Source organism: Lissotriton vulgaris, chromosome 5 (assembly GCF_964263255.1).
Source record: "Lissotriton vulgaris chromosome 5, aLisVul1.2, whole genome shotgun sequence".
NCBI classification, from domain to species: domain Eukaryota; kingdom Metazoa; phylum Chordata; class Amphibia; order Caudata; family Salamandridae; genus Lissotriton; species Lissotriton vulgaris.
This window is the reverse complement of record NC_141693.1, coordinates 763419062-763446497: the sequence shown is the minus strand read 5'-3', so window position 1 is coordinate 763446497 and position 27436 is coordinate 763419062. Positions and strand designations below refer to the sequence as shown.

General features: G+C 43.0%; 1 protein-coding gene across 1 annotated transcript in view; it reads left to right on the top strand.

Annotated features, from left to right (window-relative positions):
• The first annotated feature begins 674 nt into the window (after positions 1–674).
• LACTBL1 (lactamase beta like 1) overlaps positions 675–27436 on the top strand; it is a 458138-nt gene continuing 431376 nt past the window's right edge. Inside the window, exon 1 of the mRNA XM_086920206.1 lies at positions 675–807. Coding sequence (XP_086776332.1) covers positions 787–807 — 21 coding nt within the window. The 5' untranslated portion in view covers positions 675–786. The remainder of the gene's footprint in view (positions 808–27436) is intronic.

Genomic DNA, 27436 nt, shown 5'->3' with positions numbered 1-27436 from the left:
ATTTATATCGATGTAATCGTAATGAGGCCCCCTGCTGGCTGTCAGTGGAACTGCAAACTATCGTCTTCATGTAGATTCATGTACAAAGAGCCACCATTGCTGATTGTAATTATTGGCACTTTATGATTTTACAAGTAAAATAATTTATAGTTCTATCTTGGATGTCACCTAGGGTGTTATTACGTTTGAGGCAATGATTAGTGAGTTACAAAGGAAATTGTCTTGGGTAGATAATCATAACTGTTGAATACTAGTGTTTTTAAAGAGTTTGACTCAACAATATTCTCTCGTCAACTGAGTTTTATGTTATGAAACATCGAAGCGTTTTCATACGTAAGTAGCTGATTTCTTATTCTTTTTCCTGAAACAAAAGTGTTGAAAACACGCACATTTGAGAAGAGGTATAACATACTGGTGAGTTATAGGCAATAATTCATAGATATTTTGACATTCTCGTGCTTTGGTAATTTCCCGCCAGTGAAAGGCAGAACGCATTGTGGCGCGTGTTTTGTAAACGACGTATTTTTCGCTTTAGCTGTAACGGAGCCTGTCTGCCTGGTATTGGTTTAATCTGTTGCATCTGCTGTGTTGCCCAGTCGGATGACGCACTAAACGGTTTAAGGCCGTGGGATAACAGCAAACAGTGTGATTTTCTTTACCTCTCTTCAGGGCCGGGAGTTTTCATTCCGTCCGCTTCTGTCACACCTTTCATTTCTCCACTTTCCCGTGCTTGGACGCCATGGCACCCGGACAGGATTGATGAAGAGGACAGAGTTATAGCTGGGCATGGATGGTTTACATCACAGGGTAAGAGATGCAGCTTCGCACTTTATTTTAAACAGCATTGCGTTTTAATGCTGCTTTGTAATTATTTACAGGTGTAGTGATTTTATGCGCAACGTTTGATGTATATGGAAACAGGCCCTTTGTTAGCACCCTGACAATCTGTGACCCGACGTTTCCACCTCGTGAGAACCTACACTCACTCATTTAAGGCATGTCAGGTATTACATGTTAATTTCAAGGATCCTATATGTAGTAGTGCCTCTTTTTCATCAACCTAATTTATGCTTTTCATTTTTAGCGGTTATTCCAATTTCAGATATTTAAAATTGCAAACTCTGAGGAGATTTAAACCAAGGCACTTATGGTTTAACAACCTGAGGAATATGTAGAAAAACAAACATTGGCATAACCAATAGGTCTCACCTTTTGGACCTTATAAGTGATTAGCCATGCACCACTCTATCGCTTATGTGGGCAATATGCAAAGCGATTATCTCCAGCATCAACTTTGCTCACAGCCGTCCCTGATCTCTTTCCTTTGCTTGTGGTGATGTTGGTCGGCTCTTTTCTTGGAGTGCAAGAGCCAGGTTTGCCCTGACCAGGCAGAGAGGCCTCGGTGGGAGAGTACCTGCTGTGTTTGGGTGGTTGAGGGGACTTAGAGCAAAAAATTGAAGAGGGTGCTTTAACAGGAAATGGCGGCCTCACTCAGGCTTCCCTGCTGATAGAATAAAATAGTGCATACAGGAGCTTTACTGTGCAAACATGCCCATGGCATGTTTTAAGTTGGGGGATTAAGTTCCCTTGAATCCTGAGGGTCCCTGGGGTCCAACTAGCCCACCAGGTACCTCCAGTAGGCGCCACAAGGTTGTGTTGCAGAGATGTGTGAAAAGGGGCGCGGCCTGGACCACCTCTCTGCAACGCAGCCCTGTGGCACTTACTGGAGGTATCTGGTGGGCTAGTTGGACCCCAGGGACTCTCAGAATTCAAGGGTACTTAATCCCCCAACTTACAATGCACCACAGGGCGCGTTTCCACACTTGTTCCATCATGCCCGCCCCCTCCCTTCACCACTGTGCAAACGCACCCCCTGGCGTGTTTTAAATTGGGGAATTAATTCCCCTTCAATGCTGAGGGTCCCTGGGGGCCAATACCTCCTGGTTTGGAGTGTTGACATCCAATTAGAATAAAGCTTGAGGTCGGGAGGGGTCATGACTCCACGGCAGCCATAGACATGGAAACTTTTATTTCTTTAATTTCAACTACTGAATAGATTTACACCATTTAAAAAAGGTGGCTTTCTGAACCAAGCACTTCCTTTTTGCCAAATTTGGGGTGATTCCGCTCAGCAGTTTCGGCTGTAGCCTTGATTACATTTTCCTATGGGAAATTGATTTTTTGACTCTTATTTTTTGAATTTCTCGGCAACTACTGAACGGATTCACACCATTTAAAAAAAAGGTCGCTTTGTGCCAAAGTTGGGGTAATTCCGTTCAGCAGTTCGGGCTGTAGCCTGTCTCAAAACTTCCTATAGAAATTAACATCAGGAAAATGCGTTTTGGGCCCCCCCTTTTTTCTCAACCGCCGCTTGACAAATCACCCCCAAATGTCCAGGATAGGAGCTGACCTGGATAGACTTTTTTTGGGGAGAATTTCGCAAATAAATTCATCAAACGACACAAAAGTTATTAGCAAATCAAAAAATGCGTTTCCTATGGAAACTAGGTTCTAACTATAACTACCTACTGGCAAGTAGGTAATGTATATATGTATATATATATGTGAAAAGTTATCTATGAACATCTGGTATGAAGGGGAAGCCACAAATGTATATTGCTGATGTGAGTCTCCGTCTCTCATCCCTAAGGACCTTTTCAGAGGTATCTTCCTGCCAGTAAATCTTTGCACTTCACTTTTTACTTTGGTTTATTGTATAGCTGTCCTTACCATTTATTTCATTTCCCCCAAAAATTGATTACATATATACACTTTTTCAGAGGAAATGTTCTGATTTTCACCAAAACTAATTACATTATTTACCCAAAGATATGCTATAGAAACATATGTACGGAAGGGACTTATAATGGAAATAAATTCTCTAATGGGAAAGAATATATGCTGAAAGCCTAAAATTATTCAAAATACAAGGAACTCACTTTTATTTGCTTTTTTATCCTGTGGGTGTGGATTGCTGTGGATGTTGTGATTAGATTCTGCTGGGAAACAGGACATACCACAGACTTAGGCTGCCTTTTACGCTCGCCCTGGGTTTTTAAGACATTCACTGAATTTATTTACAATACTTGAGAAAAGCTCTCCAATGCTCAGAGACTGAAGAAAGGTGCATCTGTTTTTTTGTTTCTCTTGCTGCTAGCATCACATGTAAGTTCCTACAAGGGTAATGATGCTAATGTGTAAATACAAAAATAAAACCACTCACATAAATACAGTTTTAAATAGCACAAATGTGTTCTGGAGGCATTGAAGTGCTTTAAATGAGCACCAGATAACTTTACAAATGGTCAGATTAATTTTATTTAGACTCAGGTAGATTAACTGATGTGCCCCGAATCACAGAATGTTACTCTGATGCTGGGACTTGTACCTGGTTTCCCAGTACTTTAGGTTGAATGCAGTAAATAATATCAGCAGGCAAAGGATAATAGAAGAGACTAATTCAACTTCGCCTGTTCCATGGAGGTGAGGGTGGGATTAAATTTAAGAGCACTCAGGCTAGCCCTCACCAACCCGACTCTCCAGTCCACTACCCTGCCACAGTCCTCTTCAAAGCAAGTGTTAATGACTTCTCATTAGCAGCTCCTCAAGGCTTGACACACCTGAAGGTAGCCAGGAGGCAGGAACACCTTATGCTGTAAAGACAAGAAGCAGCCAATGTCATTCTGACTCTGACAATTGGCAGGCTGGCTTCACTTAATGTGCATTGTCAAGTTCAGTATTTTCATGCCGTTGTGTGCTTGTAGTGGAGAGGGAGACGGCGAAGGTAGGTGGGATATCGACCAAAAAACTGGCACACCAATTGTTCTCAACCACAGGCCCACTGGCCTATGGCCGGTTGCCCGCCTTGCCAATCGAAGTCTGAGTGCAATTTAAGTGTGTTAATGAGATTGCTGAAAAGTAAGTAAAACTGTCAGGGTGCAGGTTTATGACTCATGGGGCTTGTTAAGTGAAAAGGGAAAAGCCAGATGGAAAAGCTGGAAAGAATTGCACCATATATAATATCAATCATCTTGTGGACCGCCAAAAAGAATTAGGTTGATCAGCCGTACGCATTCAGTAACAACGAAAGTAATGATGCGGTGATAGCGTCAACCTGTATGTGAGCATGGAAAATTGGTGCTCCCCCCAAACATGCAAAGAGAAACCAAAGGTAATGGAATGCCATTCGTGGCTTGAGACTCGAAAACACTCGCTCACTGTGACGATATTGGCTGTAGTTTATTGTCAGCATCTGCGCTGCCGTTCATGATACCCACCATTGTGCTAGCAATTTTAAACGAAGATAAGGATTGGCGACTTCTTGAAGCGATGTGTAAAGTTACTCAAAGGTGTTGTAAGCGCCCAAGAGTAAACAGTCAAATTAATATGATTTATGTAATGTGTAGATATGAAGGGAAATGTCATCTAAGAGAGCATGTGTTCAGCATTGACTGGTGGAGCTGCCGTTTCGTTCATTTTATTTCGCAGAAGGATTGTAAAGGAAGCAGCCATGCCCCTCCCCCACAGTGCAGGTGAGGAAAGAAGTAAATATTCTGAAGCACGGTGTCTATGAATCAGGTGCTGTGCTGATAAAATAAAAGCAGCACAGCGTCCAGAAGTAAATGAATTAGCACATTTTGTGCAATTCAAACTAAAAAAGTGTATTAAGATGGGAAAGGCACAAAGGTGCGTAAACACACACCCTAGGCAGAGCCCTAAAAAACAAATTGTGCGCGCGAAGCAACCTAAATTAAAAAAAAGTGTAAGACCATATGTAGTAGGGGCAGTCTGCTGGGAGGGTCTTAAACACCAAAGGCAGGACTAATTACGCACATGGACCAAACAAAAGCAAGCATTTATGAAGGGCACGAACAGGAACGAATGGAAAAGATGGGAGGTGCTACGAACCACAGTCTAGATTACAGCATACCTCATAGAGCAGCTCAACCTAAAAATGAACGATAGTGAAATTGTAAACCATACAGGGAGAAATCCTCATGTCCAGCCAGAACAAGTACTGGACTCACTTACTGACTCACTCCAAAGCAACGCCTCCTGGTGCCAAAGATGCAGGCTTAGTGGGAGAAATTGAAGAAAAGTTATTTCCTTTGAGAAAATATAAATTGAAGGGTATACTGAGAAGGCACCTACTGCTGTGATGTCCCAAACATGACTTGAACCTCAAATGCTCTGCCCCTCAAAAATGATGCCCATTTGACAACCTATCAGTCAAAACAGTGGCCACCTGGACCTTTATTAGCCATTGTGCCTCGGGGGGCGTAACCGGCATGTGCACCCGCTTTGAGTACCTCTGTGGCACAATGGTATTACAGAAGGGGTCACAGACACTTGTGCGTCCTCTTCTGTAATACAGATAGTGCTGGTTCAACATGTGCACCAGCGCTATCAGGAGCGGGCATTCCCTCATTTGCATGGGGATTTGGTCCCATGCAAATTTGGGAATAACTATGCCTCTGCGCCCATGCTGTAGGACTCACATGGGTGCTGAGGCAAACATGCCTTTAAGAGTCGCTCTGAAAGTGTGCACAAAATGGTGGCACACTTTCAGTGCATCTCCTAATGGCAGCCCTCTGGTATGGAGAAATGGAGTCAAGTAGACCCCTCAGACATCCCCCTGCAGTAACTCACTGCATCCAACTGCAAAGTGAATCTATAATCCCTCTTAAAAGCGCATGCGGGTTGCCTCATGCACAGTGAAACCAGGAGCAGCTTTTTAACAGCTGCTCCCCATTTCACTTGAATGAGTTTGCAGCTGCCTTGGGGGCAGCGCATACATCCTAATTCAGCGCACTATCCTTGTTTGTACAGAATGTATCTTTTGAAAAGTGCACCGTGGCGCAAACAAGGAAAGTGTGTTGTAGTCATAATATGACCCCTGATGCCTTGATGATCTAATTTGTACCCTACCAGTGTGTTACTTGGTGAAATGCCTCTTATAAAATATCTCTTCACTTGGAAATTCTATTCTATGCAAGCCACAAATGTTGCTTGTAGCATTTTTTACCTTCACTGATTTCTTTGCCCCCTAGTCTAGACATATGATTGCAACTTCTTAAACATTTATCTCTACCAGGCAGATGAGGGAAAATTGGGAACAGAAGTGAGCGGAGTGGTAGCAAATGGAGACTGGTGGGGAGACTGGACAACAAGAGGGGGGAAGTGAATGAAAACAGAAAGTACAATGCATGAATCCTGAGCCTATTGTATAATCAGGGGCATAGCCTGGGGATCATGGGCCCTTGTGCAAGCAATGAAACTATACCCCCAGTCAGTATTAAAATACTGCTACCAACAACGTGGAGCATGCACATCCATCACATCTCTGAACCCTGGTGCCACTGCATCTGCTACACTAATGTAATTTACAGGTTTCTGGGTTCCTCATCCTTCTAGCGTACCTATTTCCACCCCATCCCACCCCACTCTCCTATCATCTCCTTCATCCATTTAATGCTTTCCTTTCTGACATCTTTCTCAGTTGCTCTCTACCCCCTCTTCTGTCTCTCACTCATTCTCATCTCCTTCCTCCAGTATCCTTATCTCCTTTCTCTTCCCCGCTCAGCCTTTCTCCCATTCTGTCACCTTTTCCCGCCCTCCTCTTTGTACTTTCACTCTCTCCTTTTCTTTGGTCCTTTTCCTCTCCTTTATTGTTCCCTTATCCTCTGCTCCCTCAGTATCGCTCCCCCTGAAATGTAAACACAGTCAACACTCTGAAAGGCACTGTATCTAAAACAGCTATCAGAGCAGGCTGCCTCTGAAACAGCAGCTGGTGCAGGTCAGACTGGGCCTCTCCACATCTGGGCCCGATGCATTGCACCAATGGTAGCTACACCCATGTGCATCATAGTACTAAAGCTGCACCCCAGTAATTATGCTCAAGAAGGCTGAAACTAGTCCAGATTTGCTTTTGTTCCCAATCAGAGGGATGCCCATAGTCGTTCAGGTTGGACCATCTCTTTTGGCTGTTACAAAGAACAATTTCCATGTGGGTGATTTAAGGGATCAGGCAAGCTAAGATTAATGGAATAGAATGTGGCCCATGGTAATAGTCAGTGTCTTGGATCTGTTCAGGTTCCATTTATAACATTTTGTGTGTTCCAAAAAATGGCAACCCGGAAGTGAAAGAGAATGGTGGGGAAAGTAGGAGGGTGGGAACAAAGGTAAGGGAAGGCCCTGGCAACGGTAGAAAGACAGGTCAGTAAAAAAAAAAGGGGTGGAAAAAGGAGTCTCTTGGGGGGCTGAAGAATAATCAGGAACAGTGGGAGATGGGAGGAAGGAGAAGAGAAGGATTGACAGTAGAAATGACAAGTAGAGAGAACTGTGGGGCATGTTACCAAGCAATAGCGATAATTATCGCTATTGCTTGGTTAGAGTCAAAAATTTACCTCTGAGCTGCGGCGATTTTTATTGCAGATAAACCTTGGTATTACCAAGGTTTATCACAAATGCGATAAAAATCGGCCGCAATGCATGAATATCTCTGAAAAGTCATGCTAATTAGCCATGTTATCCACCTCCCATTGGATAACATGGCTAAGAACTGTTCAGGGCAGGTGTTAGCTTTTGGAGATATTTGCGCTTAGCGCGAATATCTCCAAAAGATAGTAATAGGAGATAGCGATGTTAGCGACAGTTTCCAGTCGCTAACATCTTGGCACGCCCACTTTGCATGTCATTAGTGTCAGTCAGTCAGTCAAAACAAGCTTTATTCGATTACATTTAAAATCATAAAAGCAACAAAACAACATGTATTTAAAAATTAATTACAATTTGATAAAATTCATTACAATTTGATAAAATTCATGTGAGTTACAAAGGCAGAACAATTCAGTAAAATTCATGGAGGTTAAAAGCAAACCGGAAATCATAGTGGTAAAATCACCCTTCCAATTGTCTCGGGGATAGCATCCTGGTCCTAATACGCATAGCAGCGACCAGGAAGCTAGCAACCCCGAGAATTGTCCTGGTGCTGCCTAATAGCTGAAGGTAGAGTAAAGCAGGCCGTACCTGGACAAAACCTGCATCTCTTAAAATGGGTGCCAAGAAGCTCGACCTGCTCGCTTTGTAGTGGCTACAAAACATAATGAAATGCATGAGGGTTTGCTCAGAGAAGTTATCACAGCTACACGGGGTAGATTCATCAGGAACACCCCACACAGAAAAATCGAACCGGAATCTGATAAGCAGGTGACGATGGTACGGTCTGCTCACGATTATTAAATAAGGTTCAATTTGGGGCGAAGTCAGGAGTAGGAAATTAGCTCTAACTCTTGGTTTAATTAGTTCTTTCTCCTCCCGTGTTTGAACTGCCCTCCTTATGAAGTTTTCTTTGATCCATTTCAAATCTCCCTTGAGTATAGTGTTTGGGTGGCTGTATAGGTTTGGTCTGCCAAGTCTACCCATCTCCCCCTTTATGTATTTCAGCCATGGGATTTTTAAGGCGTTATCCAAGGACATGCAATCCCTGAGGATTTTATGGTTCAAAGCAATGTCCGTGTTCAGCCAAGTTTTGGTCCAACACATGAGGGGCGCTAGTTGGAGTGAGTCAGTGAGATAACCCAGCCCTAATTCAGTATGTATAGAAAGGACAGGTGTGGATTGTGGAACACCCAACAAGGACCTGAGAAAGTGATTTTCTGCTGTTTGTAGTTTGCCACAGTTTGCGTAGCCCCACAGCGGGGCTCCGTAGGAGGCTATAGATAAGCATTTGGTTTTGTAGACCTTCAATAATGCCTCCATCGGTCGAGACCCAAGACGCTTGGCAAAACTCAAAAGTGCAGAGGTGGATCTGGTGACAGCTAGGGATTTTGCGTCCACCTGTGGGGACCAAGAGCCCTTCTCTTCGAATATCACTCCCAGGTAAGTAAACACTTGTACTCTCGAGATCCCCTCTCCACAGCAACTAAAGGATTTCAACTTTTTTGGCCTTGGTCGCTTCCCTGCCAGCATAATATGTGATTTGTTGTTATTGACCAACAGGTCTAGCAAGGACATAAAATGACCAAATGCATTAAGGAGCCTCTGTAACCCCACCCCTGTGCGGGCTAAAAGCACCGCATCGTCCGCATAGAGGAGTACGGGAACTGCGGACCCCCCCACATAAGGGATATCGGGTGTGGTCCCCTCCAGGGCTTTATCTAGGGAGTTGATGTAGATGGTAAACAGAAGTGGGGCTAAGATACAGCCCTGCCTGACACCTCTTCTGGAACTAAATGGTCTGGTGATTTTACCATCACGGTTGATTCTGATATTAGCTGAAAGGTCTGCATGGAGTGCGGCCAGGAAGTCTACTAGGGGGGGATCAATCCCAATACCAGCCAGTATGGTCCATAGCTTGGCCCTATTGACCAAGTCAAAGGCCGAAGAAAGGTCCATAAAGGCCAGGTATAAGTGCCCCTCCTTGGCCATGGTGTACTTACTAATCAGCATGTGGAGGTTTAAGCACTGCTCCATTGTACCTCTTTTCTCCCTGAAACCGTATTGCAGGTCAGAGAGCACCCCCTTCTCCTTAATAATGTCGCCTAATCTGTGTAAAATGACTCTGCCAAGAATCTTTACGGCAGAGTCGATTAGCGAGATTGGCCTGTAACATGCCGGGTCCGATCTAGAGCCCTTCTTAAATATAGGGATGATGGTTGAGGTGGAACAGGTTTTTGGGAACCCCACAATGACAGTTGAATTAAAGACATTTGTAAGGATTTTGGCCCAGAATAGTGACTGCGAGCTATATAGATCTGCAGGGACTCCGTCTGGGCCCGGTGCCTTATGTTTGGTCATATCTTCAATTGCCCTGATAACCTCAAATTCGGAAAAGGACAAAAGGGGGGGTTCGGTAGGAGGCTGAAGGGGATGGGGTGTAGTTAGAAGATCTGCACTGTTATAAATTTTACTGAAGTGGTTCACCCAATCATCCTCTGGTATCACGCAGTCCAACACGGTGTTATTAGAGGAGGCAAAATACGGATGATTTAAGATCGTCCAGAATTGAGAACTATCTCTCAGTACACTGACCGATGTTAAGCTATCCCATGCCTCGCTTTTTATAGTTTTTTTGCGTGTCTCGATAGCCTGCCTATATTCTTTTCTAAGCCGACCCACCAACTCCCTATCTCTGGGCTGATGTTTGAGAGCCTGGAGCAAAGCCTTGTGTTTTTGAGAGCACTCCCTGTCGAACCATCTAGGGCTAGATGAAACCACATGGTTTTTTGTGGACATCAGGTCATGGCTAATTTGTGTGCATATGGCGGTGAAGGCATGTCATTAGTGATAAATATCACTGACATGCAAAGTGGGGCCCAAGATGGTCGCTATCTCCTACTAGCTGTCGCTAACTGGTGTTAGCGACAGCTAGGTAATAGGGAGATCATTTTATCTCCGCTTTCTTGGCTTTTAAAGCCAAGAAAGCGGAGATAAACCCCCTTGATAATATGCCCCTGTGTTTGTTAGTAGCCTGGATCCTGATAAATTCTACATGGTATTTTTTATCGCACCTAAGACTGGGTCACTGGTAATGCAGGCCTAAATAGTAAAACAAATTGTAATACACACTTTACCAAATAGAGTGTTTCCTGGATATTTGACAGAAGTATGAGTTATTTTGAGTGCGGGATAATTTGTGCATTAGCCAGACAACCTTCAATATGGCCCGCTTCTTCACCAGTAGCCAAAGAAGATTCTGCCTAGCGTGAGTTAAATGATTGGGGTTTTGAGTCTGAGCGATTTCTAACTGTTAAATTAGATGCAGTTTTAAATGAATATATAATCAGGTAGTCCAAATTGCAGGCAGTTGAGAAGTCAGTTTTGGAAAGTGCACAGGCCCAGTGGCCTTTGGGATGTTAGGAAGAATGTTGCTCAGTTGGTTTGATACAAGAAGTGCCTTTCTTTCTCTGGCTAGCGGGAGAGCTCATAGTCTGTAAACATGTCTATAGTGGTCACACAAGAAGAGTGGACAGAAACCATGCCCAGGGTCAGAAGGTGTCAAGCGATGGTGTTCTTCACAATAATTATCTATTTTTATATGCATTAAGCTTGCGAAAATTCTTTCTCATCCAAGCTTGTTTGAAACGTAAACAAGTCGGAAAGTTGCTCAGTGTCCTATCTTTTACAGACAGAATCTTTCCAAAAATTGGAACAAGGCACTGCAATTGGCCCTTCATGTTAGTCCTCTGGTGTTCTAGGTTCAGAGAATAAATGATTTGGTGATATACAGCTAGATTCATCAAGCAAAATTGCAATCGCAATAGCTGCGAATTAGCTATTGCGATCGCAATATAATGTAAAGCAATTCATGAAAGGAAAAAGCTTAAAATTGCGAAATTGCAAAAAAATAATAGCGAATTCGCAAACTAATTCGCAGAATCCTGGAGGAAACCCTATAGCGAATCGGATTTAGCGTGAACCCATGGATTCTGCGAAATATTTTGCAAACTCGCTAAACAATCGCAAACGCAATTCATGAAAACTCGCAAATTGCGAAAAAAACAAAAATCGCATTTTGCGAGGCGCAATTTAAGGATAACCCAGACCAGGTGGTAACCATGAAGAAAAAATAAATACAAAAAAAAAACAACGAGCCACAGGTGCAGGCATCTTCAAACAAACTTAAGGAGACACAGTAGGAGCATGAGGACTCTCATCATGCCTGGACTATACATGGTCAGACGGCGAAGGCTCCAGGCAGCAGCAAGGAACAGGCGCAGAATCCAGGAGCGAATATTCCGCCAGCGGATCACCCTTCTGGGCCAAACTGCGGAGCAAATCTACTCCAAGTACCGCCTGAATGGGGCAATGATCACTAAGCTGATCTGGGATCTAGACCCCCTGCTGCAGCACCCAACAAGGAGGACCAATGCCGTGCTCACCCATGTCCAGGTCTTGAGCAGCCTGCACCTCCTGGCCTCCAGAAGCTTCCAGGGGATAGTCGCTTATGCAGGGGGGATCTCCCAGAGCACCATGTCCCGCTGCCTAAGGAGTTTCCTGGAGGCTATGCTGACCCGGCTACACCATTACATCACATTCCCGACCACCCAACAGGACTTGAATCAAACCAAGCTTCAGTTTTACAACATTGCGCAATTCCCACATGTAATGGGATGCATTGACTGTACCCACATCCACATCTGCCCACCTGCACAAACCGAATACATGTACCGGAACCGCAAGTCCTACCACTCCCTAAATATCCAGATGGTGTGCAACACTAAGACAATCATCACGGACATAGTGGCACAATACCAGGGGAGCACACATGACTCCTTCATATACCGGCACAGCGGCATGCACACACGACTGGCCAGGGGAGACTTTGGCGAAGGACACCTACTTGGTAAGTACACATGCCACCAAAATGTACACTGTGACCATGAAGCTGCGCATCACAGGCACTCACCCTCTGCTCCTTACATTCAGGTGACAGCGCCTATGGTCTCCATGAATACCTCCTCACCCCATTCCTCAACCCTGCAACACCACAGCAACGGTGTTACAATGCTGCACACATACGCACAAGAAATTGCATTGAGAGGACATTTGGCCTTTTGAAGAGCCGATTCTGCATACTTCACAAGTCTGGTGGGGCCCTCAAATACGAGCCTGAGGTCTGTTGCCGCATCGTGGCTGTGTGTGCAATACTCCACAACATTGCTACCAAGCGCAGGATACCTGTAGAGATCTCTGGCAGTGAGTCGGAAGGGGACAACCGCCCACCTGCACATGTGCGGCATGCACGCGGGGAGAATCCTGCAGAAGGACACAGGCGCCGCAACCAAATCGCTATTAACTGTTTCTAGTGCACCCACTCCCCTCACCCAACACTTCACTCATTCATGACAATTCAAATAACGACATGAGTCGGATTAACTGGAATGGAATAATTATTATTGTTTTGTTCACAATAAATTGCCTGCAGACCCTGCACTGCAGTGATAACTTGCTCCAGTGCCCTTGCGACATCCTGGCAGCACTGGGACCATTTGCACTTGCATGGCCAACGAGCGTCGTAAGAGCTGGGAGGTGGCATTCCCTATTAAGTAGTTTGACCTCGTGTACGCAGACAGGCGGGTTAGCAGCTGGCGGTGGCGGCTCCGGTTGACGTCCCGCTGTGTCAACATGGCCTGGGTGTTGGCCTCCACTGCAGCTGTCATCCTCTCCATCCTGTCTGACAGCTGTCCCACATTGCTAGCAGTCTTGTGCAGCTGTAGGTGTATTGCTGCAAGATGATGGTCTTGTTTCTGATGTATGCGGAGCATACGGCGCTCAATGGAGAGCCCAGGTGCCCGCACATTCACCCCCCTGGCAGTGCATGCTGTTGTGGTGCGCGCCTCCCTCACCAGTCCGCTGGACTGGGCTCTCGCTGCGGCAGTGCGCCTCGTTTGTTTGCGAGCTGCAGCAGTTGTTGTCAGTCCCACTGGCATATGTGTCACACGCTGCAGTTGTGGCGCGCCTGTTGGCGCTGAGGAGGCACTGTCCACAGGGGCAGGTGGTGTTACTACTGCTGGTGCTGCAGGTTGGCCTGATGGTCCTGGTTGAGGGGATGGATGGACGTCTCCCTCGGTGTCCTCATGATCATCAGCTATTTGCAGTGCCTCACTGTCAGTGCTGGGTTCTGCAGCGCCACCTGTGATGTAAAGTGGACGGTAATTAATGACATGTATCTTTCACATAGAAGGTTGCTGCATGCATGCAGGCTAACATTCCCTGACTGGCTGTAGGATTGACTCTCACTGGACAGGACTGGCTGTATGGTGCTAGATGGAAAATGTGGTCAGACTACATGTCCCACAATGCAATAGGGATATTCTGGTGTGCATGGTCTGCTTGACTGGGGTTGCTGATGGGTTGCTCTAGGGTCATGGCCATTGTCAGGGGACTGAGTCGCAGTCGCATGGCACTTACCTTGTGAATCTTGGGTGGGTCGGGAGGAGTCGAGCTAGGTTACCCCCACGCATGCCTGGGGGTTCAGGGTGTCTTCCACGAGATCCTCAAGTGGGGTGTTGGGTGGGACAGTGGCCTCTCCTCCTCCTGTTGCGACACGCTCCCCCAGCCTCTTTGTGATCCTCTCCTTAGCTCGCCCCCTGAGGTCGTACCACCTCTTCTTTAAATCTTCTATGGAGCGCTGGGTCACTCCCACGGAATTCACTTTTGCGCGAATGCGCATCCATATCCTTCTCTTGTCAGCCTCAGGCACCCTCTTTGAATCCTTCCCAAAGAGACGGTCATGGTCTCTGCTCACTCCCTCTATGAGGAATTCCAGTTCTTGTTCGGAAAACTTTATTTTCCTTTTCCTTTTTGAGGTACTGCCCCCTGCTTCTTCCTGGGACATATTCTGCTGTTAATTGCCAGTAGTATACCTAAAAACCTAAGACTGCTGCAGCTTTCCAAGCCTACTACTGCCAGTATTTGTGAATTCTAAAAAGTAGTACATTTTCATCCATTTTAAGGAGTGCTTCTAAGGGTGCAAATTTGCTATTTTAATGGGAAACTGGACACTGTATATATTTAAGTTCCTGATCAAAAAAATGAACAAGTTAAAACCTGTTAGTGAAATCAGGGCGTAGCAAAAAACGAACACAAACCTAGCTGACCCTACTCAGAGCCCCCTGACCCAATTGCCAAGCAAAGAATGCATTTATTTGGGGGCGTCATATTCCAAACATACCTCTACCCCCTGAAGCTATTCATTCATGGTTTTGGACAGTTGTATCTTTAGGAGGGTTTTGACAAAGCAAATTAAGGAGTAGTATAATATATTTTTTTATGTATTTGTGGGTTTTCTGTAAAGCGAAACCCTAGCCCAAAGTTAGCAGTGCTTTAGACAGGGTGAAAGGCAAGCATAGAGTCAGAAAGTGATAACAATGTTAGCTTGGATGAGATGTGTATTGTTACTGCATTTTGTTCTAGTATTTTTTGCAGAGGTGCAAATTCAAATCTTTTCTAAATTGGAGCAGGGTTTGGGTGATCCTGATGGACATGGGGATGTTGTCTCACATCCTGAAATGGTAGACGAAAAATGCCTACTGCTTTGTTTTTTGTTTTTATACTTCTTATTCTCCTGTCAGATTGTGCCCTGGATGCAGGTGTGTTGAAAGTCACCTGAGATAGTAAGTTTGTCTGCAGGATAAGAAGGGTTGCTGGGCATAATTGCTTCCCTAATAATGCAAATGTTGTATCTGTTTTTGAAGACAAGGGGACAAAGGGAACTAGTGAAGTTCCTTAGGATAGGGGTAATTTAATCATATTTCTTTATGCCTAGATGAACCATGCCGCAGCATGCAGAATGCCAATGTGTATTCTCTGCAGCCGTGGACCGGGGAGTTTCCACAATCCAGACGTGAATGCATGAGGGTTTGAAAAGCAGTTCAACATTTGCCTTCTGGAAGATACTGTTTCACTTTGCTTAGAAGAGAGAGCTGGTGTTTGGCCTTCTTTGTTTTTTGCAAATGTCTTCCTTTAGGAATGAGGTTGGTGTCCCGGGTGAATCAGCGTGACTGGGCATCATCTGCGAGGTGTAAGGTAGTGGTATCCGTGCTGCACCCTGATCTAAAGTCAGATTGATAGTTGTGCAGGAGATGGTAAAAATTGATGCAATCTTGGCATTGACTGCTTTTTTGACGACCTTGCTGATGAAGTGTATGTGAGTGAAGGGACAGGTGATGGCAAGGTCATCAGCATCTAGAGTAGCTTTCTTTAAGATTGAACGATGGGAGGCAAGGCTTGGGCCATTGACTATGGTCAATCTCTGTGAAGCTCTTGATGCATGGACAGACCCCCCAAGCTTCGACACAATATTTCCTGGCACCCATAGGGGCAATGTGTCCTCAAGAACGCAGAAAAGATTGCTTTGACTTTGTTCCTGGGTGTTTTCATCTAGATAATGCTGAATTTACCCTTCCTGCTCGAGTTCTATAGGGCCCATAGCCTACAATTACTCCTTGGCTCAACCTCCACCCGACCACCAGATATTTTGATCTGTTACACTCAACATCAACAAGCCTGACAGATCATAAACACTGCATATCAATATGAAAACTCAAAATGTTTCTTTGCAGCTAATTTCTTTCAGGACTCTCACTGCAGGAATCAACATGTACATCTTAAAGGGCTCTGAGATTCATGATCCCACACTTTCTACAGACTGAGGCAAAAAACAATGTATCTGATCTGGCGGAATGATGGAAGTGGAAGAAGGTGACACAGAAAGGAGAAGGAAACGGCAAACTACAACCATGGAAACATATAGAATCCAGAGACCTGATTTGGAACTGGATGTTACTTTATTAAGCTAATGGTGACAGATGGAGTATAGCGACCCCTGTACAGGTCAGGTTTGAGGACTCAGTGAGTCATCAGTGCCGTGACCTTGTTGAATTTGATTTCCTTACTTTACTAACGTGTTTGGGTATAGTGTGCAACAGTTAGATAGCTCAATTGAATGTTAATTTGATTCTTGTAATGTCCTCCTGTTCCCTCTCCCTACCCTGGGCTACCCACCCAACACTATCACCCATTCTACGCTATTAACAATCACATGCAGTGGAGCATGGATTTCAAGGCTGTACTCCCAGGATTGTTAATGATGAAGTTCTAAACACATGCCAATGAATCAATATATTTCAATACGAGGCTCAGTGGCCCTCCCGCCTCTCGTTGCATGACCGACCCTTCCTTCCAATCTAAAGACAGAGAAGAGAAAGAGAAGATTGGATAATCCATAGGGTAACCTCTATTTTATCTTTCTCTCCTACCGCTCTATAACTCTATGTTGTCTGGTATATTTATGTACATATACTATACTGGGCACATACACATTAAAGTTACCTGTGGCTCAACTTTCATACAGTTTTTGTATCCCATGTTTTTCCCTGTTCTGACTGACTTTCTTGGATATTCCATTATTTTCTTAGGTATCAAAATCTGGCCCCAGAGCCTCTACTGCAGAATCAAAAAATTAATTGCAACTCGGTCACTGCCTTCTCAAATAACACAGGCCACCAGATCTCACCCACCACTTTACATAGACTGTTGAATGTTATATTTCTCAAGGTTAACAGACCCACACACTACATCAAATACCAGAAAGCACTCACTTTCTTAGGCCACCCGCAACCAGATTTAGTGCACTATGAGGAGACATACTTGACCCTTGAAGAAATTGAGTAGGTAGAGTTATTCATGTCAGAGGCTTGACTGCCACTGACATTTCATGCAATTCACTGGGTCTTCCAAGGAAAAAAGGTGCTGCAACCCTCTTTCATAAGTCACTCTCCTACAACGTTCTATGGGCATAGACAGACTTGGAGGGTAGATAAGTCTTTGTGAAAATTAAATTCAGGAACATGCACCTGGCAGTAGGATCAATTTACGCCCCTATCAGACACAAAACAGGCATCTTCAATTCCATTGCTAGGCTCCTAACTTCTTTTGGCAAAACAAGAGTTTTGATAGGGGGGGAACTGAATTGTAACTGTAGATCCAATTCTTGATAGGACTTGCCCTCCACATACCCATCGCATTAGAGATAAACATCTTCTGTTAGATTTAGGACAGGATATTGCCTAATTGAAACATGGCACCTTCTTCACCCATGAGACAGAGACTACACATTTACTTCCCATCCCCACAACATCCACACCATATTGGACTACTTCCTAATGTCCACTACACTAGCCAAACACATAGTTGAGGCCTTTTTAGTGCAATGCGGATCCTCAGACAATGACCTTTTTACTGTTCAACTGGATGTGGAAATACTACTTCCCCCAAAAACAGTAGTGCGTGGACAGCTTTCACTTTAGAGACCCCCAGGATAAGTCATAACTGCTCTCCCACCTACCAATTTCCCAAGCAGAAAATGAGGAATTTATATCTTTTGCACTACTCCTATGGTGGGATGCTATGTTATATTGATTTTTATAGTGTACTAATCACCCGAGAGGGTATCAAAGCACGTGGGCAGGTGTGTAGGTTTGTGGTCCCCATGCTGCTTATACAGAGAGTCAGATCTTCAGCTTCTTGTGGAGCTCAAGAAGTGAGAAGGAGGCCCTGATGTATTGAGTGAGATTGTTGCATGTCTTGGGTGCAAAGTAGAAGAATGGGTGACCTTCAGTTTTGGTTCTGTGGATGTGGGGAATGTGTGTAAGTGAGAGTGAGACAGAGCATGTCCAATGGGTTGGTGAAAATGGGTTGGTGAAAGTATATACGGTTGTTCGGGTATTCTGGTCCTGTGTTGTGCAGGGCTTTTGTATTTGTGCGTGAGAAGTTTGAATTGGCTGTGCTTATGAATGGGCAACCAGTGAAGCTTCCAGAGATGTGGTGAGATGTGGGTGCAGTGTGGAAGGTCGAGAATAAGTCATACAGAATTGTTCTGGATGGTTTGTAGTCTGTGTAGATTCCGGTATAGGTAGTGTTGCCATAGTCGAGCCAGATGAGTGCTTGCATGACGGCCTATCTGATGTTCTGAGGTAACTGTTTGAAGATTTTTTGCAGCATGCAAGGGATGTGAAGCAGGAAGGGCACACTGCATTGACTTGAGCCATCATGTTGAACATGTCATCTAGGATGATCCCTAGATTTCTTTCATGGCCTGTGGGAGTGGGTGTTGGTCCTAGCTCTGACAGCCCCCAGGTGGTGTCCCATGGGGAGGTTTTATTGTCTAAGACCAGTACTTCTGTCTTGTCAGAGTTGGGTTGTAGGCAGTTAGCTCGCATCCATTCGGCTACCATGGTCACGAAGTTGGTAAAGGTGGTTCTGGTTGTGGATGTTTTGTCTATCAGGCAGAGAATGAGTTGGATGTAATCATCATTGCAGATGACCGTTATGTCTTGTCATTGGATGATGTTGGCGAGTGGTGTCGTGTATATGTTGAAAAGGGTGGGGTTGGTGGATGATCCCTGTAGGACTCCCCATATCAATTTTTTGGTGTCTGATGTGAAGTGTGACAGCTTGACCCTTTGTGTTCTTCCCATGAGGAAGGAACAGATCCCTTTGAGAGTGGTTCCTTGTATGCCAATCTTGTGGAGTGTTCTGATGAGGGTGTTATGGGAGACAGTGTTGAAGGTCACAGAGTGGTCAGAAAAGATGAGGGTTACTGTTTCTCCTTTGTCCAGGATGATTCAAATGTCATTGGTGACCGTGATAAATGCAGTTTCGGTGCAGTGATTCTTTCTGAATCCAGATTGAGTGTTGTCTAGAAGATGGTGAGGTTCAAGGTGGGTTGTGAGTTACTTGCTGGTGGCTTTCTCAATCACTTAAGCTGAATAGAGAAGCAGGGAGATGGGTCAGAAGTTGCTCAGTTGATTTGGGTTGGCTGTGGTTTTCTTCAGGAGGGCATTGATTTCTGCAAGTTTCCATTAATCTGGGAAAATGGCGGACATAATGGGGTTATTGATGATGTGGTGCTGATTGGTGATGGTCCCAGGTTGTAGATGTTGTGGGGGCATGAGTCCATTGGGAGCCCTAAGTGGATGGGCCACATGATTGCTACTGTTTTGTATCCAGTGAGGGTTGTCCATTCGGACAGGTGGATGTCATGGTTGGTGGTGGGTAGGTTAGTAATGAGGTTTCTGGGGTTAGGTTGGTGTGGTTGAGGAAAAGGCTTGTATATAGGGTGTAATTCAGTGGTTGCAAAGTGACGCACTAAAGAAACTAGAACACAGTTAGAACTACAGGTTCGCTCATGCAATCAAAAGTTATTCTGAAGTTCAAATATATTCCAGTTTATGGGAATTATGAAAAGTAAAATTGACCTAAATGAATCCTGTTCAAGGGAATCAGAATAATTGTTCTTCCACTACTACCAACGTCATTCAGAACAGGGCAAAAGGGCAGGAAGGTTGTTAGCTTTGCAACTGTGCTAAGCGGAATCCTCCAGGTCCATCCCAGCTATTTGTAAATCTACTGGGGAATTACGTCTAACACTAGTGAATTTCAGGGGTATTAGAAATCCCTCTACCCAAGACACCCATCTCATATTAGGGGAGGAGAATGCTTTTTTCCAAGAACCTGAAATACCCTGATTGACTGAGGAAGATGCTGCTATTCTACAAGAGGTCATATATGGTGATGAAAGTGCATCGTCAATTAACAGCATGGCCGCTAGTAAGGCCCTGGAAGAGAATGGATTCCCCATAGAATTCTACAAGATTACAAAACCCATAATTATACCATTATTGGATTCAGTATTCCGAGACGTTCTAGACAAAGGTTATCTTGCTGCAGGATTTGCTACTGCATGTTTATGGTCATACCTAAACCAAGCATAGACTGGTTGGTCTGTTCCAGCTACAGGTCCATTTCACTAATTACTGTGGACCTCAAGATCCTGGCTAAAGTTTTGGTGAACCAAAGATATACCCAGGGCTTTAAGTGGGGGGGGGGGCTGTGGAGGGCTGAACCCCCCCAGTTTTTTTTGGAGGGGGCCTCGAAAGGGGGCTCTATTTTCGGGCCTCAAAGGTCAAAGGTAGGGAGAGCAGATGTCTCGGTTTTTGTTTGGTGTTACTAGTGTAGGTAACATGTCTTGATAGTGAAATACTGCCAATTTCGTTTTTCACTAATGAAAGGCTATCTTGTCCATAGGATAGCATTGGGAATGCTGTGTGACATGTTTACCTGCATATCTTCCCATAATGGCAAGATAGACAAATGGAATCTGGTATCCCTGAACTCAGAATTTAATAACACATCCTTTAGTGAAGATGGTTTTTAAATTCTAAGTTGGGAAATAGCACTTTTAGAAAGTGGCTATTTTCCTGTTCAACCTTTCTGTGTGCCTCTGCCTGTTTGTGTATTGACTGTCTGGTTTGTGAGTGACAGGGGCTCAGGGCGGCTCCAGGAGGCTGGCTGAGTCAGCACAAGGCTGAATAGACCCATCTGCATGTAGAGTGGTGGGAGGAGTAGCACCTGGGTCTCAATAGGGCTGTGCCTGCCTGCCACAATGCTAGCTCTAGGTATGCTTTCGCAATGACACATGTTTGCACTATATCACAAAGTTTTGGCATGTAGGATGTAAGAGCCGCACACGGATAGGACACTTCCGCTGCGACGCAGAGCACGTGTCATTGTTTGTCGTTGGAGATAACCGATTATATTTTTTCTTCCCTGCACATATCCATCACAATCACTATCACGTATATCCACGTCTTCATAGAACATCGGTTATAGACACCCTATTTCGACACGGATGTGTTGTGGTGGCACTAGTGAAACAAACTTGAAAAAATCACTGTATGTTCACTGCAGGAGGAAGCATTTATTGTACGTTTATAATGACCAGACAGTATGGTCTGGTATGTAAATCTATTTGCTCAAAGAATATGCTAGATGCTACTTATTTGTTTGTTTCAGCCCTGAGGAATCGCGAAGGCGATGAAACACGTGTCGGCTGGCTGTAATCTTCATTAAAGACTCCAAGATTTACTCATCTTGTGGAACTTTTTGTCACTTCTGTCAAATTGGTGTTTTTGAATTTGCTTGTATATTGTCACTGAACAATCTTCTTTACTCAATAGAGTGCTTCGGCAAACCATATACTTGATAGTAGTAGTTCTCTACTCACAGGAGTGGTTTAGGTTTGTCCACTCGCCGATTAGCACCTAGGAGATTCATATTATTTATAACTGTATGCGTATGAACTGGCAGTGCACCCAATTAACTGATCCAAAAACCTTCTTCTTTCTACACAATGCTAGCTCCACCCGGTGCGTCTGATGGCCCTGGCCCACACTCACAAAGAAAGAAGAGGTGCACTGGCTAAGTGCACCCAGAACTGGTTTAGATTGGGTCCAGGACCCCTCACACATGGAGAACAAAGACTTTTGGGGTACAAAAATTGGACTGAAGCCCCAGTAAAAATAGATTAGAAAACTTTGTGATCAAGAAGGAATCTGTGCTGAGTATCAGGGAGCTGACCTACAGTTGCTGTGATTTCTGAGGAAGGGACTGTCTGCTGTGTGCTGTGTCCCCCTAACTTGAAGAGGAGCTGTGCTGTGTGCTCTGCCCCTCTGAAGCCTGCCTGCCTCCGAGGGCCTAAGAAGAGCTGGGAACTCAGGGATACAGGCATAAAGACAGCTCTCCTAAGCTACTTAGAAAAAGTTAGACTTACAAAAAGTCTGCTACATGATATCTTGATTGCAGTATGTTCAGATGGAGCAGCAGTAATGTTTGGCCTCACTATCATATGTTAAAGTAGGGAGTAGTTTTGAAGCGATTATTTTTAGGAAGGGATGGTAGGACAATTCACCTGCGGTTTTCTGAATAATTCTAAATGCCTCGACAAGGGTGTTTGCTTTCCTTGTAATATCCTGTTTGTGGCAGGAAGTTTCCTTTATCGTTAAAGATAACACCAAGGTATTTGTAGATAGCAACTTGTTCCAATTCTTTGTATTCCAAAAACCATTTATGTTTAAATTTAAGTCGCACATTTTTTGTAATAACCATTACTTTGGTCTTAGCTTCGTTTATTACCATACCATTTGCTTTTGAATACTTAGAAATGCCATCAATTAATCGTTGCATTCCAATTTTGGTATGACTTAGGAGTATGACGTCATCAGCATACAACAAATTGGATATCTGTTTGTCTGCTAACCTTGAAGGATGTGCATTGATTCCATTCAACGTAGTAGAAAGATCAGCTAAAAATGAATTAAAAAGCAAGGGGGCCAAAATGCACCCTTGTTTAAGACCACTTGTTGTAGGAATTTCGGTGGTTAATATGCTTCCATCACCAATCCTCACCCTAACCCAAGTTTCAGAGTGCAGAAGCCTGATCATTTTTAGCAAAGTAAGCGTAATTCCTTGTTTTTTTTTATTTAGCCCACAAAAGCTCTTTATCAACACAATCAAAAGCAGGCTTGAAATGTACGAAACACAGGTATAAGGGCCGTTTTACTAATATTGCTTTATCAATTAATACTGATAGTGTTAATATATTTTTAGAGGTTCCAAGCCCTTTGATAATGCCTGTTTGGTTCAGGGGCAAAACCTGGTTCTCCTTTGCCCAATCAGTTAAAATCACCAATAAAATCCCAGCAAACAATTTTGCATCCATATCTTGCAAGGTAATTAGCCAATAGTTTTCCGGCATTTGCCAATTTCCTTTCTTAAAAATTGGTGTTATTAGCGATCCTTTCCACGATCTAGGAATTGCTCTACTCCGAACCACCTTGTTAAAGACATTGGTCAGGTAGATAGACCAAAAGTCTGGTGCTTCCTTGTATAATGCACACGGAATACCGTTGGGACCGGGGTCCCCATCTTTCTGTTTCTTTTTCAACTTGGCTACCTGTGAGTTGTATTATATAAATTTCACAGTCGCTTTCCTTGTCATCTTTTATCCTCTTTTCCTGATTTTTACATTAATTATATATTGAGATTTCTGGATTTAAATGTTTTAAAATAAACGTAACCCATTTTTCTTCAGATAAGACAGACCCTGTTTGGCCTAGCTAGACCGTTAATCAATTTCTAAAACTCCTGTGAGTTTGTTAAAGTACTTTTGTGGAAGATTTTTGTCCACAGATCTTGCATGGTTTTGTTTTTTTCATTCCATGGTAATTTCCTCAGATTGCAATTTGTGTGTTTTAATAGCACCCGTATTTCATCATTAAATAGAAACTTAATTGACTGTTTCCTAAGTCTATTTCGCGTACGTCTAAGTTTTCTTACAGTAAACGGGAGGTAGGTGTTAGGTTCACTTGTTTCATTCTGGGCCGTATTTCTTCTATCTGCGCGAGATGTTTTTTCATTATAACTCACTATCTCCTCTGTAAATTTTTCCCATTGGTCCGTTACTGTTCTCATTATTGTTTCTTTAAAACATTCTTCAACTAGATTTTTCGCTTTTGCCATGATCTCATCCTCATTATGGGTTTTCCATATAAGTTTCCTGTAATTATTGGTGCTGGTCTGGCCTTGCATTATTTGATATTTTTAAGATTTTGTACAGGAAAGCTTTATCTCAATAATTTGTTGACTATGATCGCTATCCAGGACTTTATTCAATCGGTATGCTGTCACTATGTTGAAAGTACACAGTGATGTCAGTGTGTATTCAATGCGTGAGTTACGGTTATATGAATGGAATGAGCAAGTAGGTGGAGTGCCCATTGAGAATCTACCATTTAATATTCTGAGTCCCAGTGCTTCCATTTCCATTACAAAATTTCTCCCCATTCTAGTTTGTTTAATCATTGTTCTTGCTTCCATTGTTGGTTCCGGTATTTCCCATTGTTGATTTTGTAACTGAATAAAATCATCCCGCACAAATGTTTATGTTAAAATCCCCTGTTACGATGTAGTCATCTAAGGGCTCCTCCAGAATTTGCTCCAGAAGAAAATTATTAATAGCGGCACACATCTCTTTCTTGAAGGTCTGCTTTGGAGGTATATATACCTTGACAAAGATTAGAGTTTTGATGGACCTGGATTTGCAAGCTTTATATCGTAGCTTGACCGCATTCAGATTTGAATTATTCGTCTGTATTTGATCTTGTTGTACTTCTAGATCAATTAGGTCGAATACTGCTAGCCCACCACAAGGACAACCAAATTTCTGATATTTGATTGCAGGCTCGAAGTATCCCTTGTAGTATTTATAAATGAATGTGTCCATTGCCATGTTTCCTGCATCAGTACTATTTGACTGTTGTTTGGTAATCCATGTATTTGGACATCAATTCGTTTTTTTACAGATCCCATTTATATTCCATGAGCAAATCTTTATTGTAGAAGTGACCATGCTCTGATCCTGTTGTACTGCCTGTGATGAAGTTTGTCAATGCTCCTTAGTACTGTGTAAAGCTGTCATGATTCATTTTTCATTCACTCCATTTGTGTTTTTTCTCTTTAATATATTAGACCCTTTTTTTTTTCTAGGTTTGTTTTGACCAGGGGATTTTTTAATATGGAAAATATAGAATTATTTTTTCATGGTGTGATTGCTTTGTGGGGCGTCTTTTGATTAAGAACGGTGCTGGATAGACCTTTGGAAGCAGTGGGCTGATTAATATCCCCAACTATGGAATATTCTGCACTCTTTCAAGATCGAATCCGCTATAGGCCCTATGTCCACTGTTACCAATGTTAGTGGAAATCTTTCTTCGCAATCAGGCTAGAAACCTACACATTCAATATCTTCAGATGTTATCTTTTCAAGTGAAGGTAGCGTTTTCATTAGTCGGAGGATATTTCCTCTATTTAGGATATCGTGTGTTCCTCTTGATTCATAAAGTGGTTTAAAGAGAATTTGAGCAGGGTAGTTTTATAGCAGCCTTGTTTCACTTTTTTTGTCCTCAGATGTTCCGTATTCCTCGTAGGTAATCAGCCTGTTCTGTCCACTTTTTTCGATTACTAGAATATCTCGGGTTTTTATATACATCGATTCATCTGCCACTTCTTTTATTTTCCAAGAATTAGTCTTTATTCTATCAGCCTCCAGTTCGTTTCTCATGGAGATATCTTCTTTTTGGTTTGTATTCCTAGCTTGGTTGGGCGGAGTTTTTTGGTCTTGCTCTGTTAGGTTCCGGGTTGTTGGACCTATGCAATTTTGCCATGCATTCTGATTATGCACTGCTATTCTATATTCCGGTGCATTCTGTTGCATCATTTCTTTGGTCATACTTTTAGTTTATTCTCTTTGGATACCACAGGAAGTAAGATCTTTTATTATACAACCATTTCCATTGGTTTTACGTTTTGATTCTTCTTTGTGGACTCTTTGTAATTCGACTTCGTGAATATACGATGTTAGGTTGGAGCTTTCGACTACTGTATTTGTTTTTAATCAGGCCAGTTTTTGAGTGCATCGAGGGTTCATTGGTTTAGCAAAAATATCATCATATTTTTCTTTTCCATCACTAAATAGTTTGGCATTTGAAGATTTCATACAAATAACATTAGTATCTAATGATTTTTTCCTTAGCTTTCCTCCTATTTAAATTGAATTGGGCAATTAATCCGTTTTGGTATCTATTGGTGTTCGTCTTTCTATTTTTGATGTCTCCAATTTAACATCATAATCCGACAAACTTTCCTTTTTTGCCTTATTTCTTTCTTTGCGTAGCTTTTTTCTCTGTCTTTTTGTTATTTCAAAAGCTACTGAGTCGTCGTCATTTTAACCTTCTTTATTCAATTCTTGTGGAGAATCCAACAATATTTTATTACCTTTTATGTTGTTAGTGTCTTGGTTTGTATTTGATTGGATTGCCGTGCTTGCCCTTTGTTTACAAGTGCAAGTTCCCTCATATTAGAAGGCTGATCATCCTCCTTACAGTAATCGTTTTTCCTTATGCGGACAATATCTTTAACATCCTCCAAGATTGCGTTCACAACCTCTGGGATGGTTACTAGTTTATTAATTATGGGAGCACATGTACACTCGATATAACTTGGCGCAACTTCCCTTTGTGTCTTTATTATGAGATTATTCAGCTCCGCCAATTTATTCTCAATCCCAGCAACTGCATTGGCCATAACTCCCAGTATGTCTATTTGAATATCGATTTTATTTGATTGTGCTGTCAATGCTTCAAGGGTCAAAACTGATGTTTGATAGAATATGTCCCATATGGTTCCTGGATCCTGATTTTCAACGTTTTTTGTTTTTTTGTATATGTATATTTCTTTACAACTTGAGAGGATATTACTGTCATCGTGACCACCTTCTTTATCAGTAAATTCCGATACATATTTTGGCGTAGAAACACTGGATTTGTTTGTGGCAAGTTCATTTGCAGATACAAGTTGTTCATTGCTTCTAAAAGATTTTTTGTTCTAATTGATTTCTTTAATTGATTAGTAGCGTCCTGTTCTAAATATTCTCGAGTTTTGTATCTTTGTACTGTTGTATTTTCTCCGCCAGCCATTATTAGCCCGTTTGGGCCTTTTTCCAAGTTAATTGATCCTATAAGTTCATTTTGTTGGCTTCCTATTATATAACCGGTTTAATCCTCCTCAGTGGCCGTTCAATGAGGTGCTTTGGTATCCAGTGGATGTTCGTTGACTACTTATCTTTTTTTTTCCGAATCTCAACTTTAACTTCTAGTGGGAGCGGAAATCCTCCAATGTTTGTATACTTGATGTTGTCAATTTGATTCCATTCCTTTGTTATTGCAACCATCCTTGTTTTATCCAAAACTCTGTATTTAGTTTCTTGAGAGTTTATTTGATTCAAAGGATTTACTCGCTGTAAAAAATCCTTTCCCTCTATATGCACATTGCTTTGACCGTCCCTTGTTGATCTTTGGTTTGGTCAGAAACCCAATCTACGTCAGCTTCATGAAGTAAAAGTAAGTTCTCTTTCAACTCGTTTGTTGGCTTTATTGGGGTTTGTAAAGTTTTCAATTCTGGTTCTAGTTGCATTGACATGAGTGCTGTTGTTGGATCTTTCATAAAATCAAATTTCTGGGGGATTTTTATAGAT